This window comes from Oncorhynchus tshawytscha, linkage group LG03, assembly GCF_018296145.1.
Source record: "Oncorhynchus tshawytscha isolate Ot180627B linkage group LG03, Otsh_v2.0, whole genome shotgun sequence".
In the NCBI taxonomy this organism is placed as follows: domain Eukaryota; kingdom Metazoa; phylum Chordata; class Actinopteri; order Salmoniformes; family Salmonidae; genus Oncorhynchus; species Oncorhynchus tshawytscha.
In genome coordinates, this window is record NC_056431.1 from 58,747,114 (window position 1) to 58,763,744 (window position 16,631).

Sequence of the window (16,631 nt, forward strand, 5' to 3'; positions counted from 1 at the left end):
GGTATGATGGTGAGAGGGAGAGAAGGGAAAGAGGGTATGATGGTGAGAGGGAGAGAAGGGAAAGAGGGTATGATGGTGTGAGGGAGAGAAGGGAAAGAGGGTATGATGGTGAGAGGGAGAGAAGGGAAAGAGGGTATGATGGTGAGAGGGAGAGAAGGGAAAGAGGGTATGATGGTGAGAGGGAGAGAAGGGAAAGAGGGTATGATGGTGAGAGGGAGAGAAGGGAGAGAGGGTATGATGGTGACAGGGAGAGAGGGTATGATGGTGAGAGGGAGAGAAGGGAGAGAGGGAAAGAGGGTGACAGGGGTAACGTAAGAGAATGTCACCTCATAGAAGAGACCTTCGGGGAACTGTTGGAAGCACTGAGCACAGACGAAGCATCCCTCATGGTACAGCTCCCCGTTGCTATTGACGATCTTCTCTGCCGGGGCAAAGCCACTCTTACAGCGCTCACACATCGCATTGGCCAAGGCATTGGCCATGTTGCTGAGAGAGGTGAGAAAGGGGGCGAGAGTTATCTTGAGTATCCCTTTTCTGTTTTCTAATAAAGGGAAAGAACATGTAATTGAGTAAAGTCACAATGTAGAACCCTCTTGGCAAGGTTTTGTCAGCAGCCACACCACGGCTGAAGCACATCCATCACCCATCGTACCAGAAATAATAGTTTCTCTCTGACACAACACACCGAGCTAGAGGCTGTATTCAGGGTTTGGATATCAGGGTGGGGGAAATGAGTGAGCTGAGATCACACACATTCCCTCACACACACATATGGATTCTCAGGTCAGTTCCCACAGTAACCCCTGGTGTTTGTTGGTCCGTCTCTGCACACCATCGCTTCAGGCGAAGAAGGAAAAGTAGGACAATCTAAATGCTCTGTTTTGAGAAACAGGGAGAAGCGCCCTCCCATGTGTCCTGAATTAACACATACTGTACCAACAGAGATGCACGCTGTACAGTCACGTGAGTGAGTGAGTAGCTCAATCAGAGCCAATATTGCACAAACCCTGCCAAGGAACACCAGGTTCAAAAACTGTTTAAATTGGAACTTGCAGCCATAGTGAAAGGTATGTGAGAGACTCTGTGTACAGTATGTGTGTGCAGGGAGGAGAGAATTAGTTCAAATAAGGGCATCTCTCTCCATCTCAGAGCTACAGGGCAGCCTGTTACTCCTGGTCACACACAAACTCAAGCCCACGTTCATGTCACCAGACTTAATGGGTAAATTAGGGGTTTTTCAATGACAGCCAGGGAGTTGTCTCTCCAAACAGCCTGTTGTTATTAGTTAGACTTAACAAAATGCAAGGAGAGAGAGGGGCAGGAGGAGGAAGGGAGGGCTGCTTTGTTTAAAAGGTCAGAATTCCAATGTGTGTCCAGGACAAACACATGCTCACACAAGAACTCACCCACTACATGACCAAAAGTATGTGGACACCTGCTCGTCGAACGTCTCATTCCAAAATCATGGGGATTAAAATGTAGTTGCCCTCTCCCCCTTGCTGCTATAACAACCTCCACTCCTCAAGGAAGGCTCCCCACTACAGTTGAAGTCAGAAGTTTACATACACTTAGGTTGGAGTCATTAAAACTTGTTTTTCAACCACTCCACAAATTTCTTGTTAACAAACTATAGTTTTGGCAAGTCAGTTAGGACATCTCCTTTGTGCATGACAAGTAATTTTTTCCAACAATTGTTAACATACACAGAAGTTAACATACACTAAATTGACTGTGCCTTTAAACAACTTGGAAAATTCCAGAATATGATGTCATGGCTTTATAAGCTTCTGATAGGCTAATTGACATAATTGGGGTCAATTGGAGGTGTACTTGTGGATGTATTTCAAGGCCTACCTTCAAACTCAATGTTTCTTTGCTTGAAATCATGGGAAAATCTAAAGAAATCAGCCAAGACCTCCACAAGTCTGGTTCATCCTTGGGAGCAATTTCCAAATGCCTGAAGGTACCACGTTCATCTGTACAAACAATAGTACGCAAGTATAAACACCATGGGACCAAGCAGCCGTCATACCACTCAGGAAGGAGACGCGTTCTGTTTCCTAGAGATGAATGTACTTTGGTGCGAAAAAGTGGAAATCTATACTGTACTCTATATCATCGACTGCATCCTTATGTAATACATGTATCACTAGCCACTAACTATGCCACTTTGTTTACATACTCATCTCATATGTATATACTGTACTCGATACCATCTACTGTATCTTGCCTATGCTGCTCTGTACCATCACTCATTCATATATCCTTATGTACATATTCTTTATCCCCTTACACTGTGTATAAGACAGTAGTTTTGGAATTGTTAGTTAGATTACTTGTTGGTTATTACTGCATTGTCGGAACTAGAAGCACAAGCATTTCGCTACACTCGCATTAACATCTGCTAACCATGTGTATGTGACAAATAAAATTTGATTTGATTTGATGATTTGGAAATCAATCCCAGAACAGCAAAGGACCTTGTGAAGATGGAGGACACAGGTACAAAAGTATCTATATCCACAGTAAAACGAGTCCTATATCGACATAAGCTGAAAGGGCGCTCAGCAAGGAAGAAGCCACTGCTCCAAAACCGCCATAAAAAAGCCAGGCTATGGTTTATACTTCCAAAGTTGTGGCAAGTTGTGGCGAGGACAACAAAGTCAAGGTAATGGAGTGGCCATCACACAGCCCTGACCTCAATCCTATAGAACATTTGTGGGCAGAACTGAAAAAGCGTGTGCGAGCAAGGAGGCCTACAAACCTGACTCAGTTACACCAGTTCTGTCAGGAGGAATGGGCCAAAATTCACTCAACTTATTTTGGGAAGCTTGTGGAAGGCTACCCAAAAGTTTGACCCAAGTTAAACAATGTAAAGGCAATGCTACCAAATACCAATTGAGTGTATGTAAACTTCTTACCCACTGGGAATGTGACGAAAGAAATAAAAGCTGAACAAAATAATTCTCTACTATTATTCTGACATTCCATTCTTAAAATAAAGTGGTGATCCTGACTGACCTAAGACAGGGAATTTTTACTAGGATTAAATTTCATGAATTGTGAAACTGAGTTTGAATGTATTTGGCTAAGGTGTATGTAAACTTCCGACTGTAGATGTTGGAACACTGCTGTGGGGACTTGCTTCCATTCAGCCACAATAGGTTGGGTCCAGATGCTGGGAGGTTAGGCCTGGCTCCCAATTGTCCTTACAATTAATTCAAAAGGTGTTCGATTGGGTTGAGGTCAGGGCTCTGTGAAGGCCAGTCAAGTTCTTCCACACCAATCTCGACAAATCATTTCTGTATTGACCTCGCTCTGTGCACGGGGACATTATCATGCTGAAACAGGAAAGGGCCTTCCCCAAACTGTTGCCACAAAGTTGGAAGCACAGAATCATCTAGAATGTCATTGCATGCTGTAGCGTTAAGATTTCCCTCCAGTGGAACTAAGGGGCCTAGCCCAAACCATGAAAAACAGCCCCAGACCATTATTTATCATCCACCAAACTTTACAGTTGGCGCTATGGATTGGGGCAGGTAACGCTCTCCTAGCATCCGCCAAACCCAGATTCTTCCGTCGGACTGCCAGATGGTGAAGCGTGATTCATCACTCCAGAGAACACGTTTCCACTGCTCCAGAGTTCAATGGCGGCTAGCTTTACACCACTCCAGCCGACACTTGGCATTGCGTATGTTGATCTTAGGCTTGTGTGCGGCTTCTCGAGCCATGGAAAACCATTTCATGAAGCTCCCGACAAACAGTTCTTGTGCTAATAGTTATTGTGCTAGTTCCAGAGGCAGTTTGGAACTTGGTAGTGAGTGTTGCAACCGAGGACAGTCTATTTATACGCGCTACGCGGTTCAGCACTCGGTGGTCCCGTTCTGTGAGCTTTGTGTGGCCTACCACTTTGCGGCTAGACGTTTCCTCTTCACAATAACAGTACTTACAGTTGACCGGGGCAGCTTTAGTAGGGCAGACATTTTGGAAAGATTGTCACATTGTCGTCAGAAAAGTTAGGAACTTTGAAAGTCACTGAGCACTTCAATAAACCGGTCAGCAATGGGTGTGGCTGAAATAGCAGAATCCACTCATTTTAAGGGGTGTCCACATACTTTTGAATGTGGATATAAATGCAACATGTAAAGTGATGATCACATATTTCATGAGCTGAAAAAAAGATCCCAGAAATGTCTCTACCATAAGCTGACTCCAGAGAATTTGGCAGTACGTTCAACCGGCCTCACAACCGCAGACCACCTGTAACCACGCCAGCCCAGGACCTCCACATCCGACTTCTTCACCTGAGGGATCGTCTGAGACCAGCCAACCGGGTCAGATTCTGCACAAACTGTCAGAAACCGTCTCAGGGAAGCGCATCTGCGTGCTCGTTGTCCTCACCAGGGTCTTGACGTGACTGCAGTTCGTTGTCGTAATCGACTTCAGTGGGCAAATACTCACCTTTGATGGCCACTGGTACGGTGGAGAAGTGAGCTCTTCATGGATGAATCCTGGTTTCAACAGAGCAGATGACAGACAGCATGTAGGACATTATGTGGGCGAGTGGTTCGCTGATGTCAACGTTGTTGAACAGAGTGCCCCATGGTGGCAGTGGGGTTATGGTATCAGCAGGCATAAGCTACGGACAACGAACACAATTGCATTTTATCGATGGAAATTTGAATGCACAGAGATACCGTGACAAGATCCTGAGGCCCATTGTCGTGCCATTCATCCGCCACCATCACCTCATGTTTCAGCATGATAATGCACAGCCCCATGTCGCAAGGATCTGTACACAATTCCTGGAAGCTGAAAATGTCCCAGTTCTTCCATGGCCTGCATACTCACCAGACATGTCACACATTGAGCATGTTTGGGATGCTCTGGATCGACGTGTACGACAACGTGTTCCGGTTCACACCAATATCCAGCAACTTCACACATCCATCGAAGAGAAGTGGGCCTGATCATGCAAAGGAGATATGTCGCGCTGCATGAGGCAAATGGTGGTCACAACAGATACTGACTGGTTTTCTGATCCACGCCCCTACATAGTTAAGGTATCTGTGACCAACAGATATATATTTGTATTCCCAGTCATGTGAAATCCATAGATTAGTTGTTGCGTTTCTATTTTTGTTCAGTGTATATGGCACTGCTCTCCCCTCAGAGAGACACCTGACCTTCTTTCTCTCAATCTTGTGTCTTTCTTCCTCCCGCTCTCATCATATAGTAACTGTATATCCTACAGCAGGATCAACACTACAGTAACTGTATATCCTACAGCAGGATCAACACTACAGTAACTGTATATCCTACAGCAGGATCAACACTACAGTAACTGTATATCCTACAACAGGATCAACACTACAGTAACTGTATATCCTACAGCAGGATCAACACTACAGTAACTGTATCTCCTACAGCAGGATCAACACTACAGTAACTGTATATCCTACAGCAGGATCAACACTACAGTAACTGTATATCCTACAGCAGGATCAACACTACAGTAACTGTATATCCTTCAGCAGGATCAACACTACAGTAACTGTATATCCTGCAGCAGGATCAACACTACAGTAACTGTATCTCCTGCAGCAGGATCAACACTACAGTAACTGTATCTCCTGCAGCAGGATCAACACTACAGTAACTGTATCTCCTGCAGCAGGATCAACACTACAGTAACTGTATATCCTACAGCAGGATCAACACTACAGTAACTGTATCTCCTACAGCAGGATCAACACTACAGTAACTGTATCTCCTACAGCAGGATCAACACTACAGTAACTGTATCTCCTACAGCAGGATCAACACTACAGTAACTGTATATCCTACAGCAGGATCAACACTACAGTAACTGTATCTCCTACAGCAGGATCAACACTACAGTAACTGTATCTCCTACAGCAGGATCAACACTACAGTAACTGTATCTCCTACAGCAGGATCAACACTACAGTAACTGTATCTCCTACAGCAGGATCAACACTACAGTAACTGTATATCCTACAGCAGGATCAACACTACAGTAACTGTATCTCCTACAGCAGGATCAACACTACAGTAACTGTATCTCCTACAGCAGGATCAACACTACAGTAACTGTATCTCCTACAGCAGGATCAACACTACAGTAACTGTATCTCCTACAGCAGGATCAACACTACAGTAACTGTATATCCTACAGCAGGATCAACACTACAGTAACTGTATATCCTACAGCAGGATCAACACTACAGTAACTGTATCTCCTACAGCAGGATCAACACTACAGTAACTGTATATCCTACAGCAGGATCAACACTACAGTAACTGTATATCCTACAGCAGGATCAACACTACAGTAACTGTATATCCTACAGCAGGATCAACACTACAGTAACTGTATCTCCTACAGCAGGATCAACACTACAGTAACTGTATATCCTACAGCAGGATCAACACTACAGTAACTGTATATCCTTCAGCAGGATCAACACTACAGTAACTGTATATCCTTCAGCAGGATCAACACTACAGTAACTGTATATCCTTCAGCAGGATCAACACTACAGTAACTGTATATCCTACAGCAGGATCAACACTACAGTAACTGTATCTCCTACAGCAGGATCAACACTACAGTAACTGTATCTCCTGCAGCAGGATCAACACTACAGTAACTGTATCTCCTGCAGCAGGATCAACACTACAGTAACTGTATCTCCTGCAGCAGGATCAACACTACAGTAACTGTATATCCTACAGCAGGATCAACACTACAGTAACTGTATCTCCTGCAGCAGGATCAACACTACAGTAACTGTATCTCCTGCAGCAGGATCAACACTACAGTAACTGTATATCCTACAGCAGGATCAACACTACAGTAACTGTATCTCCTACAGCAGGATCAACACTACAGTAACTGTATATCCTGCAGCAGGATCAACACTACAGTAACTGTATCTCCTGCAGCAGGATCAACACTACAGTAACTGTATCTCTTGCAGCAGGATCAACACTACAGTAACTGTATCTCCTGCAGCAGGATCAACACTACAGTAACTGTATCTCCTACAGCAGGATCAACACTACAGTAACTGTATCTCCTACAGCAGGATCAACACTACAGTAACTGTATCTCCTACAGCAGGATCAACACTACAGTAACTGTATCTCCTACAGCAGGATCAACACTACAGTAACTGTATATCCTACAGCAGGATCAACACTACAGTAACTGTATATCCTACAGCAGGATCAACACTACAGTAACTGTATATCCTACAGCAGGATCAACACTACAGTAACTGTATATCCTACAGCAGGATCAACACTACAGTAACTCACTACATTCCAGAGCACACAGAATGTATTGTCACAAGATGTGGAATTAATGCAGACTTTCAGTCAAGCTATTCGACCACTATCATCACACTGTCTGATGTAATGTATGTACGTATGGGGGCCATACTGTCAGGACCCTGACGTGACAGAAGGAAGGACTCAGACTCCCTGTTCTGGCCCTGCTGGAAGGACGAGACAAAAGACTCAAGCATTTCCCCATAGACAGAACGACTATTCAGTCAGTGCTGAACTACTTGGTAAATACTTCATGATACTAACTTAGTGAGTTTGTGTCACAGGGAGAGAGAGAGGGAGACAGAGCAGTATCATGATGTTTCACTGGGTTTTGATCTTATGACACCCGTTGTCTCTAGTGCTCATGTTTATAAAATGACCAGGTTGTCATCACACATCAGAGGATGACAAGTCAGAGCTTCTGTTTGATTAGCCTTACTAGAGTATTAATGGCTATTCTGTTCCAATGGTTGAAAGATACTGTATGGTCTGTGCTGGAGTATCTCTAAGGATCAGACTTAGCCTCCCCATATAAGTCAAAGCTTCACACTGAGACCCTCACTTCCTTATAGACTTGCTAATGATTAGCATTCCAGACATATTCGCTGACTTAAGCTTGTTTGAAATGTGAAACATTTTCCCTGATAATATACTTTTAATGCTGACAACATTACCCCAAATGGCCAACATTATCTGAGTAACCCCCGTTCTCACTATTCACAGGGGCACAACATAAAAAAGCTCACATATATTTAGCCTGCCCTCATCCCCTAGATCCCTTCCTTTCACACACACAGACAAATGCACGCACACACTGACACATAGTTATCATGCCTTCCGGCATATTTCACTTTGCATAACAAACTCCCCCAACATTAAAATAGCACAGGGTCTCTGAGCCACTGTCTACTACCTCACCATGGTACCATGACCTGGAGCATGAAACCAGCCAACTGTGTGTTCATGTCAAATAACACTTTAGAGAATTCAGATCATCAAACTGTTCCTTAGACTGCTGTAATACCAGAATTATTCACTTCCTAATACCAGAATTGTTCTTAATCATCAAACTGTTCCTAATACCAGAATTATTCTCATTCCTAACATTTCTAATACGCTTTCACAAACAAAGGTCAATGACAGTTAATTGTGATAACCTTAAACCATAAATAAACTGAGTGGGTTTAATCCCAAAATAATGTATCCTAGTCAGATGTTATCACTGAATCACTATATCATGTTACACACCTCCCCAGTGTGTAACATGTATCCTGGCTCCAGGACTTACAAGCGTGCGTAGAAGTCACAGAATTCCTTGTAGACTTTGACATCACTTCGTCTCCTCTGAGACTTGGAGACAGGCAGCTCTGCCTCCCCACTGTTGGCATGACGATGACCGTTAACAGTGTGGGGTTCAGGGTCAGGGGCCGCCCCATTCTCCGGGATGGTGGGTGGCAGTGGCCGACTCTGGACCTGAACCTCCATAGGACACGACTCGGTAGTCCAAATACTAGTTAGTACACGCTCCCAGTCCAAGACACCCTGCCCCAGGCCTATTCTTCAAATACAGGCTCTTTCCCAAACACTCCCAGAACAATCCAATCCAAAGGGCAGGATTACTCATCCAGAGAGTCTGAGCAGCACTGAGACTGAGACTGACTGACCTGACTTCACACAGATCCCTGATCTACCTCCTCTCTTTTTCTCTCCCTTGCTCACACTCTCATTCCCTTTCACCCTCCCTCAACTCTCTCACGCACACAACCTGTCTCTAGATACTCTCTCTCTTGCCCTACCTCTCTGTGTCACCCTTCCCCCCTCCGTTAAGGGGTGTATCTTTCAAACTAAGAGCTCATCCAGCCAGTGGACTAGAGCAGACAGAGGTGACTGGACACACACCCACACACAGTGAAGGGGAGGCTTCACGGGGTGCCTGTCAGCTCTATCTAAAAGGGGGCAGAGTATGAGTTGATGTATGAATTTATATTATTAAATGTTTATCCTTTATTCCACTGCTCAGTTGATAAATTGGTATCATAATCCATCATCATACAGTTATATCTCTCCCTCTCTCCCTCTCAACGTTCGCATGAGAAAACGTGGTCCTGCAATTCCTTTCATTGACACTGTCCACACAATGGCCGGTCGTAACACACACATTCTCTCTGTACATTGTCACCTATAGAGATACGTTGTGATTTCACAGTTCCAGGAGAGATACAGGTGGTTTGGCTCACCACATGGATCCGAGTCAGAAACGCTATAGGCGGAGTTGAGCAACTCAGTGTTTTGCTCAAGGGAGATGAGCTCTGTCATATGAAAACATTATGAACAGATAAGTCATCTCTGCCATTTCTAATCTAGTGAATAAACACTTGTAAAAATGTAAAGTATTATTGTTATTATTATTATTATCTGCTCTATGCCATCAGAGTGATTAATAGTTGTTTATGTGGCTAAATTCATCACATCTTACAGCTGACTGCCCTCCTTAAATGAATGACACTCCTACACCACCAAAAGATCAGGAGAATAAATCTACTGGAGACACTATTCATCCTCTGTAAGAAAAACTATATGTCCAGCTGAAAACCTCTTCAATGACTTTAAAACCAAGGCAGTGTCCCAGCTCCAAATCTCAATGCTGTGTGTAGTAAGCCTGTGTCACTTTAGCATGGAGCACTGTGGACTGTGTCTCTCCACAGAGTGTCAGACCATAAACCAGGAGGGCATTCCTCTCTGCTATTCAAATCTTCTGCGTGTTTCCATTATTCTACAAATAGATGCCCGGGAAAGTCATCTCCAAACCAGGTTCTGGCAGCTGACGCGCCAGCCCCAGTGTATGTGGGGGGCCAGCTTTACCTCCTCCTGTCCCTGGTGACAGCGGCTGGTGTGTGACTTACTGCTAGCAGGTTCAGACTCATACACAACATGGGTCCTTTTATTCTCACCACTGATCCAGATAAAGAATGGATTAAAATGGTCATAGGAAACAGACTGGAAACTACTGGTGTTGACTGACAGGACAATGGGACAGAGGGCGGGAACAAAACAGGAAACACTAAGCTGCCACCCTGATTACAGCATACGGATTATACTGAGGAGAGGACTAGAGAGGAGTGTTTCCATGTGGTCATGTCTCCGTCATTCAGGCCCTAGCCTATTCCTGAAAACACAGTTTACATTCCACAACAACAGGTGAAGCGTCTCTCTCGCTGACTGTTTCCTGAGAGGGAGAGACAGAAAGATGGTGAGAGGAAAATGAGAGAGAGAAAAGGGACAGAGAGAGAAAGCCTCCAGCGGACCAAATCACTGCATTTCCCATGAAGCCTATATGGGGCGGCAGGGTAGCCTAGTGGTTAGAGCGGCGGACTAGTAACCGGAATGTTACAAGTTCAAACCCCCGAGCTGACAAGGTACAAATCTGTCGTTCTGCCCCTGAACAGGCAGCTAACCCACTGTTCCTAGGCCGTCATTGTTCTTAACTGACTTCCTTAGTTAAATAAAAAGGTAAAAAATAAATAAATAAAATGGAGGAGCCGGGAGCCCAAATGGAGGTTTATTATTAGAGAGAGAGGTTGTTATGAGTTGCACGGGGGAGATGGGGGAGCACGGGGGAGATGGGGGAGCATGGGAGTTGTGATCGTAGATTCTGCCAGATCCACTCTACTAGATCCTGTCAGAACTGGAGCTTAGATTTACATGATACCTCTCCCTGAGAGGAAGAAGGCTCTTATGTCTGGAACAGAGTGAATGGAACGGCATTGTGATGAATTTAGCCACACATGGAAACCATTGATACCATTCCACTAATTCCACTCCAGTTATTACCACAAGCACGTCCTCCCCAATTAAGGTGCCACCAACCTCCTGTGGTGTGGGCCTGTAGTACAGCCTCTTCTGAGGCAATAGGGGAGAGTAAACAAATACAGCATCTGACTGACATACATCCAGACTGGGAGAGTGTGTGTAAGTGAGCCAAGATGTGTGCGAATGTATAAATGTCTGTGTGTTCACTTGATATCAGTGTGGGTGTGTGTGTGGCCTCACCAGTAGCATTCAATTAATGAGGCCACCCAGAGGGGCTAGGGCCTAAAAATGTCCTCAGCAACTGTCACCAGCAGACAGGGTGGCTCTGGAGTGCATTCTCTGCATTGGGACATGGCTTTGCAGGACTCTAAAGAGATGCCATGGTAACAGAATGATGATGAGACTCCAATTCTTCACTTTACAATGGTGAGAGCAAACAAAAACCAATGATTTTAAAAAAACAACATACAACTCTATGCACCAGGACTACTTTCAAAAATGTCCACTGAAACCCTGCCCCCTGGGGGTCTGCAGTACAGAGAGAAACCCTGCCCCCTGGGGGTCTGGAGTACAGAGAGAAACCCTGCCCCCTGGGGGTCTGCAGTACAGAGAGAAAACCTGGGGGTCCAGTACAGAGAGAAACCCTGCCCCCTGGGGGTCTCAGTACAGAGAGAAACCCTGCCAGCTGGGGGTCTGCAGTACAGAGAGAAACCCTGCCACCTGGGGGTCTGCAGTACAGAGAGAAACCCTGCCCCCTGGGGGTCTGCAGTACAGAGAGAAACCCTGCCCCCTGGGGGTCTGCAGTACAGAGAGAAACCCTGCCCCCTGGGGGTCTGCAGTACAGAGAGAAACCCTGCCCCCTGGGGGTCTGCAGTACAGAGAGAAACCCTGCCCCCTGGGGGTCTGCAGTACAGAGAGAAACCCTGCCACCTGGGGGTCTGCAGTACAGAGAGAAACCCTGCCCCCTGGGGGTCTGGAGTACAGAGAGAAACCCTGCCCCCTGGGGGTCTGGAGTACAGAGAGAAACCCTGCCCCTGGGGGTCTGAAGTACAGAGAGAAACCCTGCCCCTGGGGGTCTGAAGTACAGAGAGAAACCCTGCCCCCTGGGGGTCTGGAGTACAGAGAGAAACCCTGCCCCCTGGGGGTCTGCAGTACAGAGAGAAACCCTGCCCCCTGGGGGTCTGGAGTACAGAGAGAAACCCTGCCCCCTGGGGGTCTGAAGTACAGAGAGAAACCCTGCCCCCTGGGGGTCTGAAGTACAGAGAGATGACAAGAAACATTACAGGATGCAGTGGTTTAAACTGCACTGTGAGAAAATGCATCTTGTTGTGGTGATGATGGAGAAAAGCAGCTTTAGATGCGTTTAACATCAATACAGAGAAAATACAATAATACAACTATCTGACAATGCCAAAGGAAGAATTTGCTGTGACCGAAAAGGGACAGTCTGATCTTACAGCCAATATAAACATTTCTCCTCTGGGCTATATAAACTAACCCAGGCTGTGGATACATGATGAATAACAGTTTAGACAGAGGCTTAGTTAGGTATTTTGAAGGGGAAGGTATTACAAACAGTCTCTCTGGGGTTAGTTTGTCAAGTTCTAGAGTAAATACTCTGATTGCCAACGTAACACAGGATCACACACAACACTGGCAGGACGAATAAAGGAACTACATTATTTTACAGATGTGTTGTCAGACAGGCATGGTATTACAAAGTCACACCAAATAGCAGTGTACATCACTATGGTGATGGTATTTCCTGTTGGTGAGAAATTGGTGCAACAGCACAGCTGCAAGGTTTCATTGCTCAACCAGAATACTCCACACCTGGGTCAGGGCCAGAGACAGGGTTATGCCATACCTTCAAACACACTCTCTGGCAACACCAGGCCAGGCCATCCAAACTACCCCAGCCACATATCTCCCAAGGCCCCCTCCCCAGTCGGCCCGGGCCACCTTACAAACCCTGGCTCCCAAGGAATCCTCTAATTATTTCTAAAACCAAAAGTTATTGTTTAGTTGCGATAGCCATACTGTAAACAACTGTAACTGTGTACTTTGCCCTCCCTGCCAGAGGCGAACGTTGAGTTTGACAGGTATGTTTCCTAGACAAAGCTGAGGCAGTTATGTCTAAGCGAGGGCTCCGTACACAGATGAGACTGGAGCTACAGGCTAATAAGGCTGCTAGCACTAAGGAGAACGATAACGAAACAAACCCCTCTCCTGGCTGTGTCAACAGTAGACATGGTAGGGGAGAGTGGGGTAAGTTGAGCAATATTTTTTACATTAAGCATCACTTCATCAAAAGAAATATAGTATTCTTTCTAACAAAAATATCTACATATATTTCAGGATGTTGTGTATCCATGGAAATAATCAGAATTCATGTAAACATTTCTAAAAACATAGCTTATCCCAAAAAAAAGTGGTCTCTGGCACATGTTACTAACTTATGGGTAAGTTAAGCCACCTACATATTTCTGTACTGAGTTACAGTTGAAGTAAGAAGTTTACATACAACCACTCCACAGGTTTCTTGTTAACAAACTATAGTTTTGGCAAGTCGGTTAGGACATCTACTTTGTGCATGACACAAGACATTTTTCCAACAATTGTTTACAGACAGATTATTTCACTGTATCACAATTCTAATGGGTCAGACATTTACATTGACTGTGCCTTTAAACAGCTTGGAAAATTCCAGAAAATGAATTAATGGCGTCATAAGCTTCTGATAGGCTAATTGACATCATTTCAGTCAGTTGGAGGTGTACTTGTGGATGTATTTCACAGCCTACCTTCAAACTCAGTGCCTCTTTGCTTGACATCATAGGAAAATCAAAAGATACCAGCCAAGACCCCCACAAGTTTGGTTCATCCTTGGGAGCAATTTCCAAAGCCACGAAGGCACCACGTTCATCTGTACAAGCAATAGTATGCAAATATAAACACCATGGGACCACGCAGCCGTCATACCGCTCAGGAAGGAGACGCGTTCTGTCTCCTAGAGATGAACACACTTTGGTGCGAAAAGTCAATCCCAGAACAACAGTAAAGGACCTTGTGAAGATGCTGGAGGAAACAGGTACAAAAGTATCTATATCCACAGTAAAACGAGTCATATATCAACATAACCTGAAAGGCCGCTCAGCAAGGAAGAAGCCACTGCTCCAAAACCACTATAAAAAAACAAACTACGGTTTGCAACTGCAGATGGGGACAAAGATTGTACTTTTTGGAGAAATGTCCTCTGGTGTGACGAAACAAAAATAGGACTGTTTGGCCATAATGACCATTGTCATGTTTGGAGGATAAAGGGGGAGGCTTGCAAGCCACAGAACATCATTCCAACTGTGAATCAAGGGGGTGGCAGCATCATGTTGTGGGGGTGCTTTGCTGCAGGAGGGACTGGTGCACTTCACAAAATAGATGGCATCACGAGGAAAGGAAAATGATGTGGATATATTGAAGCAACATCTCAAGACATCAGTCAGGAAGTGAAAGCTTGGTTGCAAATGGGTCTTCCAAATGGACAATGACCCCAAGCATACTTCCAAAGTTCTGGCAAAATGGCTTAAGGACAACAAAGTCAAGGTATTGGAGTGGCCATCACAAAGCCCTGACCTCAATCCTATAGAACGTTTGTGGGCAGAACTGAAAAAGCGTGTGCGAGCAAGGAGGCCTACAAACCTGACTCAGTTACACTAGCTCTGTCAGGAGGAATGGGCCAAAATTCACCCAACTTATTGTGGGAAGCTTGTGGAAGGCTACCTGAAATGTTTCACCTAAGTAAAACAATTTAAAAAGGCAATGCTACCAAATACTAATTGATTGTATGTAAACTTCTGACCCACTGGGAATGTGATGAAAGAAATAAAAGCTGAAATAAATCACTCTACTATTATTCTGACATTTCACCTTATTAAATAACGTGGTGATCCTAACTGACCTAAGACGGGGACTTTTTACTAGGATTAAATGTCAGGAATGGTGAAAAACGGCGTTTAAATGTATTTGGCTCAGGTGTATGTAAACTTCCCACTTACTCTGTAAGTATTACCACTACCTTTTTTTCCCAAACACAATTCAACAAAATCGCTTTTTGGTCTTTTAATAATTTGAACACAGGCTTAACGCCTAACAAACACTTTGTACTTTTTGAAACACTTTTAACACAGGCCAGGCCCCTTGCATTACACCTGGGAAAAAAACACTTACATTTGCTCAACTTAGTCCGTGAAATGATGACCTCTTTATAAATATTTGGTCAAATTATTAATTTGGTGGACGGTTTCCTAGAAACGAGTGCAGCTCAACTTACCCCACTCTCCCCTAATGGAGAAATGTAAAGGCTGTAGTGGCATTACATGCTACACAACAAGGGAAAAACCTGTGGCTGTGCACCTCAAACCAACGGAACAGAAAAGTGGAAGAAAGTAGAATATAGGTGGTCTTTTTAGACATGTTAGTTATTTTTATGCAAAGTATCTCACACATTAACCTCCCTGTTTTGCTTTTGTTCCCAACGTCCATAAAACCTCAGCCCTGCCCCTCTGCCCTACTGGCATAATTTCAGAGTTTAATTTCCTGCTGAGGGCTGAGCGAAAGGAGGAGGGAGGGTTTGGGAGGATGTGTGGCAGCCTGGGATGTGATTTGTGTGTTTGTGGGTCATATGTGAAGGACAAATAGCAGGGACACACCACTACAACCAATGATGTCACAGCATAGAGACCAGGTGACCTCATGTTCTGTTACTAGCTCAGTTCTGCTGACAAAGCACTTCAGTGCATCATGTTTAGCGGTGAAGGCTGGTGTGTGTGTTTGTGATATGACACATGTCTGTCTGACCCTTGGGAGAGATGCAGACCTCTAATCACAGCAGGATCAGGGACAAAGAAAGGGGGAGGGTGGGTAGAGAGACTGAAGGAGAGGGAAAAAAGTGTTGTCGTCACATACACAGGATAGGTGCAGTGAAATGTGTTGTTTTACAGGGTCAGCCATAGTAGTGTGGTGCCCCTGGACCAAATTAGGGTTAAGTGCCTTGCTCAAGGGCACATCGACAGATTTTTCACCTTGTCTGCGCAAGTATTTAAACCAGCGACCTTTTGGTTACTGGCCCAACACTAACCCCTAGGCTACCTGCCACTCTATGGGAAGGTAGAAGCCTGGAGAGAAAGAGAGCAGGAAGAGATTGACAGAGAGAATGGGGATGTTCTATTCCAAAGTTGGTACCTTGTTTTAAAAACAGCCTCTCTTTTTCCCCTTTGAACATGCCTCCCCATGCCTATCGGTAGGTATTGTTGGAACAGTGAGGACATTCATTCGTCTGATTCCATTGGAAAATGTTTTATCTGTTGAAAAATGGTTTGCAATGGAAACCGTTTACTTTATGAACCAAAAAGAAGCACATAGCAAATGGAACAAAACTGGGAGGGACTTACCTGAATTTGTCCAATAGA

General features: G+C 44.8%; 1 protein-coding gene across 7 annotated transcripts in view; it reads right to left on the minus strand.

Annotated features, from left to right (window-relative positions):
• The window catches only part of LOC112240051 (LIM and senescent cell antigen-like-containing domain protein 1), a 37,877-nt gene that overhangs the window by 14,099 nt on the left and 7,147 nt on the right, over positions 1-16,631 (minus strand). For 4 of the 7 annotated variants that reach the window (XM_042319748.1, XM_042319747.1, XM_042319749.1 and 1 more), the window contains exon 2: positions 327-486. In XM_042319748.1, coding sequence (XP_042175682.1) covers positions 327-486 — 160 coding nt within the window. Of the gene's footprint in view, positions 1-326; positions 487-8,644; positions 9,116-16,631 lie in introns of those variants that run through there. The other 3 variants (XM_042319745.1, XM_042319744.1, XM_042319743.1) reach the window with 3 other exon arrangements.